Genomic DNA, 6469 nt, shown 5'->3' on the forward strand with positions numbered 1-6469 from the left:
ATATAGTTGTATCTGCAACTGCATTTGAAAATGTTTCGAACTTTTAAAATATTGCATGGTAAAAACAGAAGCTGCACTTCATATTAGTGAGAAATTTTGGCATTTTTTGATGAGTTACTTTCATTCTTGCTTCTACTTTTTTATTTAAAATAGGTTTCCTTTCTATGCAGATTTCTAACGTTTTTCTTCTACATGTTAAAAAAGTTGTTAAACATCCGAGTGGCGCACTACCGCTACTACTGGTGAGAAAGTGCATTGCACCTTATTCAAAATTGCGGTCCCATGGCCCTCTGCAGCCCAAAGTTAAAAATTGTTGTTCTTTTGAGGCCCTCAAGGTGGCGCTCGCAGCCCACAATTGGGCTGCAGCCCAAAGGGTTTTTTTTGTTTTTTTTGCCACGGGCCCACAAGTTTGGAATCTCTGCTCTAACTGAGAGCAGATTTCTTCACCTGGATGCTGCTGTCACTGTCCAGAGTTCAACTGATCTGTTTGAACTCAAACACATTTGTAATTTACAGGTCAGCTCATATTACAKTTGTTCAACAGCTTTTAACTTTTGCTCAATAAATTACAACTCAACTGGTTGGCACATCAGCTGCTTTCATCTCCTGCTTTTGACATTTTCAAGATGTTGAATGACATTTAATTTCTTCTTCTTTTCAATTACAGYTCCTTTTGCTTTTCACCTCTCGCGTGTCTTAACAGATCTACATRCCTCATTTCCTTATCAGGAACGGCTGATTCGATTCCCTTTAGAGCACAGGCAGCTTTCTTTCGGTGTGTGAACTGTGGAGGAAAAAATGGTTTATGGTCCCATTTCAACTCCTTTCTGAATTTACAATCAACAGACACAGGTTTCTTGAGCAGGTTCAGTTAGGTTAATAAAACACGCTCAGGGAATCAATATAATCGATACCTCAGATACTCCAAGTCTAACCCAGATGACACTTATTTCATAGTATTTACAGTTGATATGAAAAGTCTACACAGCCCTGGGAAAGTGTCAGTTTTCTGTGATAAAATGAATCCGTAATAAATAATTTAARCTATTTCTACTGCAACACATTCTATTCCTTTCAGCAAGAATAACTGTATATAAAAAAGATGCAATAAACTGATGTTGGAATGCCTTTTAATTTAACTGCAGCCTTCATTCTTCTTGGAAACACACCTTCCATCAATTAAAGTGATTCTGATCAATCTGAAACAGAGTCCAGCTGTCCCAGTGGGACTTTCCTGACATTTACCTAGTTGCATCCTGCAGCAAAAGCCAAGGTTCACATAGATTTTAGAAGGAGTCAGTCAGTACAAGGTTCTAAAAATGTGGTGTAGCAGTCAAAATCAAAGCTGAGGAWAAGATACAGATGAAAGATGAAAACGTTTGTTACGCCAGCCAATTAAAAAAAAGATGGCAGTCATATACTTTTCATGGCAAATGGAARGATTTGTTTTTCCAATATAATTTAAATAACTTAAGTGGGGCCTGCAGACAGAAACTGGCCTGCCAAACCATTCAGTTTGGTCCGCCAGCAGTTCCCATAGTTATTCTCCTGTTGGCCCACATAGAAACATACAAAAAAGGAATCACGGGCCACCACACTGGCTGCAAGATAAAAGGTGTACTAAAAAAGTATTAGCATTTCATGTATTATATTATTTCAGCTCTCGGATAGATTTTCATTTTGTCTTTGCCAAGGAAAAAGCTTGGGCACCTCTGGTTTGTTCAATAAAGTTTTATTTTTTTTAAATGCATAGTTTTCCTACGGAGCCTGTGAGGGAACGTGGGGGGATTTTTTTCTTTTGTGTTCCCTTGCAATACGTTTGTGTTCCCTCGCAATACGTTTGCGTTCCCTCGCAAAACGTTTGCGTTCCCTCGCAATACGTTTGCGTCCCCTCGCAATACGTTTGCGTTCCCTCGCAATACGTTTGCGTCCCCTCGCAATACGTTTGCGTCCCCTCGCAATACGTTTGCGTCCCCTCGCAATACGTTTGCGTCCCCTCGCAATATGTTTGCGTCCCCTCGCAATACGTTTGCGTCCCCTCGCAATACGTTCGCGTCCCCTCGCAATACGTTTGCGTTTCCTCGCAATATGTTTGCGTCCCCTCGCAATACGTTTGCGTTAACTCGCAATATTGTTTTGCGTTCCCACGCAAATTTGTTTTATGTATGAACAGAATTAAATCAGACTTTTATTTTGAAATATCCAGTTACCAAAACAGGATGTGTCGACACAAGTTCTTGAACTTGACATTGATGTTGCGTGGCTGCAATGTGTTAAAATATCTGTATATGACATGTGTAGCTGTGTGATATATTCATTCTGAAGCTGAATTAAAGCAGTAGGCAAACTCACTAATGGTAAACATGTGAGTTTGTTAATAAACCGGCAGGCACAACAGTGATAAACTACTATTGCAAAGGAACGCAATCCTTTTGCGTGGGAACGCAAAAAGAAAAAAAATCCCCTATGTCCCCTCGCGGGCTCAGTATTTTCCTACTCCTCAAATATCCAGGKGAAGGTGAATGCCAATGCAATAGCGAACCTGCCAGTGAATATGGGTGTGATTAAACTGCCCCCAGTTTCCACCCACAACACCTCGAACAGCGTTTGTGTTCTGCTAATTGAGAATTGTTGTCAGAAAGTTAAAATCCTGCATAATGGAGTCAGTTCACAACAAACAATCAACAGTTTCTGTTAACAGCCCTGTGCAATTTTTAGCATCAATCTGCTGTTCATTTCATTAGTGTGTTCAGATTTTTTTTGTTTTTGCTTGTGCAGACACACATCAGCTGAACTTTAGCTGCATTTACTGTGCAATCCAACCACCCAACAGCACACCTTGTTTGGGATCTGTCTTGATGCATCCTGCTTGTTTTTGCTTAAAGGGATGTCTCTATTTGAATACCGATTCCGAAGATTCCAACATGCATCTTTAAATATTTCAACACATCTGATTTATGTATGTGCCTGCCATCATCGTCCCGTTTTAAATTTGGTAGTAGCACTTTCTTTTTAGTCAAATTTACAGATTCCTCATTGTGTTAATTCATCGTTGTYGTTGCATCAGTTCTCCCAATAGTTCAGCGTGTGTGTGTTGAATCTTAATCAGATGCTGTCCTGTGCTTAAACTCCTTCCTTCACTCTGTGCCAGTAACAGTGGATGCTAAAGAAGTGGAGGAAAAAGCTGATTTATTTTCATATTTCAAGCAGAGAGGAGGTGAATGCTGCCTTTGAGGTAAATGTATTTGTGTCAGGAGCTAATGAGGATGTAGGAGAAATTTGTGCCAGATTTCCTTAGGATATATTTTTGAAGGTTTGCTTTGTTTTAATGGCTGCATTCTATAGAGCTAAATTGGGCCATAAATTAAATAAATAAACTGAAAAACAATTTTGAAACTGAAAAAAAAAAAAAAAGATTAGAAACTGAAAAAAAAGTCAAGATTTTTATTATTATTATTTTTTTCAGTTTCGAACTTCTGGTTTTGGCATGGGGGTGACGACTCAGATCACCCCAATTTTGTTCCATAGCGTTCTAATATTGTTGCTAATTATGTTGAAAGTTCAGGAAATTATAATTACACTTTAATCATTACAGACTTGATGCCATATTTTAAAAAAACCCTGCTTAAAACACTTAAACTTGTGGCATGAGCTAATTTGTATCAATCATCCATCATACTATTCCAGGTATTTAATTTGTCCTTTATCTCATTGCACAGCTTTGGAAAAAGTAAGAAAAATAAATAAATAAATAACATGCAAATTATGCATCAAGGCATGATATTTAATTGTGAATATGTTGTAAATCATAGACAAAAATCACAAAAGCACAAACATGTATTTGCAGACTTCCATAACTCAGGCATAGTTCACAGAAGAAATATCATTCAGAGTTTAAACAAGTTACATAAATTTGGATTAGACAAATCTTAACTGGAATTTTGATATTTTTTGCAGATTTTACACACTAGCTGTTTTAATTTTTATGATGTTTGGAGATTTTTCCTTTGAAATGTCAACTGAGTTGATTTCTAAGTGTCACATTTTAAAACCTTTGCAAACAACTTCTACTTACTTCAACTAGTTTTTAGTACTTAAACAAGTTATACATCAAAATGTAAGAATTTAGATTTTTCTACTCTGTGTCTCCCACTTCTATAGGACATAAAATTTTCATACAAATCCCCTCAGGGTGCAGAGAGTTCACAYCCAACCTTCAGTACACTTCAGTTATACTTCAGCTCAAAATATACAATATATGATTCTATTTAATTTATTATATCTCCAACATAAAACACTATAGAAACCACTGGTAGCAGGTTTAACATTTATTGAATGCTTATAAATAATTCRTATTCTTGAGATCATTTTTTCTTGCGTTCATTTTTTGCCATGTAACTCAGTTTTTATGTGTTTTCAACAACCTTCAGGACATTTCAGCTACGACTTTTGGAACAATTTTTACATTTTGGGATATTTAGCTTTTTCTGCCATGTTTTTCCTCGTTCAAACATCCTTAAAACCCTTCARAATGTTAATAAGTCTTTACTGTACATTTTACCTTTTGTTCTGGTTCTGTTTTAACTTCTTTGTGCTAATTTCAGCTTCCTTCAGCTTTTGATTTTTTTTTCTTTTTAGCTATCGTTCTGATGTTTTCTGCTATTATGCAAATTTCACATTTTTTGTGCTTCTTTCAGCTTCTTTCTGCTATTTTAAGATTTTATGCCTTTTTTTCCAGCTGACTTTTGCTCATTTAATTTCAGCTTTTTTTTAAGCTATTCAGAAAACGTTTTTCAGCATTAAGCGTTCATATTTTATTTTTACAGGGAATGCAAATTATCTAATTTTGAAATTGGTTTCTTTTACACTTTTTTAAAGCAGTTTATACACTAAAATGTAGTTTTTAGTTTAGATCATTAAGAAACTGATACTGGAATTTCAGAAAGTAGCTCATTGGTACTCTTCAAAGTTTCTTCAGAAACATTTTAGCTCCTATGTCTTTTTTAAACATCTTTATGTCTCTGWATGAAACTCACAGCAAAGAAAGATTTCCCCTGTGAGATAGGATATCCCAACACAAATTACACCACATGTACCGATTTAATTTAGATCTCCCTCCTTAATTAGATTATATATTTTGCCATGTGTCATTTTTTATTGCAGCGGGGAGAGAAATTGCTCTGTCATCTCGCTCTCAAAACAGCTTTGCTGCACCATTAAGAGTTTCCTCAAGAGTGTTCATGGTTTCATTGTTTATGCGCCCAAAAGTTAATTTGATTTGATCATTCTCTCTGTTCTGTCCTCCTGTTGCTGTTTTTGGGCTTTCAGTGTTGGAACCAATCAGAACTTCCAGGAGAACCACACCTTCAGCTTTTCCACTCACCACTCCCATGGCATCACCTCTGCTATTTACCTCCCTTCTCACCGGTACGTTGAACAATATCAACACTTGAACTCAGCCTGATATGCCTTTTGAATCTAAATGTAATGAGCTTTTTTTTTTTTCTTTTTTTTAATAAATGTGATTTTTTTTTGGCCAACATTAAGCTTTTAATCCATCAGTGGCAGCCTAATTATTATCTGTAGCCTTCACTTGACTCCCTTGGAGAATTTATTTTCTCTTGAGTACTCCACAGTCCAAGACTGTCTCCATTAGCTCAGCGTTTGATCAAGAGTGTTTTTCTTACATTTATATTCAGGCATCTACAGGCATCCTTACAAATCCTTTGGATCAGTCCTGAAACTTACTGCCAATGAAACTGTGCCATATAGCAATTAAATATATGAAACTGGAAGTTGTTGAGGGATTTCCAACTCTTTCATCACTTATCTAAAGGGACTCGTCATCAGGCTCCTAAATCATGTTTTGTTTTGATAAGTGTGCTGGAACTAAATTAGAGCTGACAACAATTGCAGTTCAAATTAGTGTGGCTCTTAATTATTTAGATATTTGCAGACTGAATGATTTAACAAGCATATGTTATAAAAGGGTTGCATGAGAAGTTTTCATTTCTCCCTGCATTTATTTTTTTTGGCAAAGCAAAAGTTGAGTTAAACTAAAACCATTGTTTGATGAGAGAGAACGTAGTTACAGCATTGTAGTGATTAGTTATGTTATGTGCCAGGCAGCTCATGCAAGATCTCGTGAGATGTGWTGGCATGACGGAGGACATGTTGAGGATGTCAATTTTTTTTCACAGCAAATTTTAGCTCAAGATCTGTCAAATTGACTGAGGAAAACCGTTCATGAGTTTGATATGGTTTGTCCCATGTTTTTCAAAGTGGTGGCCACCAGGGGGCACTTGTGGGACCTCAGAAAGCTGGAGGGAAGATACGAAAAAAAAGCAACAATTAAATTTAAATTAAATCTAAAAAAATGTTTTAAACCAATATTATAAATTTGAATCTGTCTTCCAATCATTATATTTACTACTACTACTACTACTACTACTACTACTACTACTACTAC

The 6469-nt window shown here is 36.3% G+C and overlaps 1 protein-coding gene across 1 annotated transcript in view; it reads left to right on the plus strand.

Annotated features, from left to right (window-relative positions):
- nbas (NBAS subunit of NRZ tethering complex) overlaps nucleotides 1-6469 on the plus strand; it is a gene marked incomplete in the record, with an annotated part of 224076 nt that overhangs the window by 15952 nt on the left and 201655 nt on the right. The window contains 1 exon segment of the mRNA XM_014011983.1: nucleotides 5329-5427. Within this exon segment, the coding sequence (XP_013867437.1) occupies nucleotides 5329-5427 (99 nt within the window).

The sequence above is a fragment of the Austrofundulus limnaeus genome, unplaced genomic scaffold (assembly GCF_001266775.1).
Source record: "Austrofundulus limnaeus strain Quisiro unplaced genomic scaffold, Austrofundulus_limnaeus-1.0 Scaffold86, whole genome shotgun sequence".
NCBI lineage: Eukaryota > Metazoa > Chordata > Actinopteri > Cyprinodontiformes > Rivulidae > Austrofundulus > Austrofundulus limnaeus.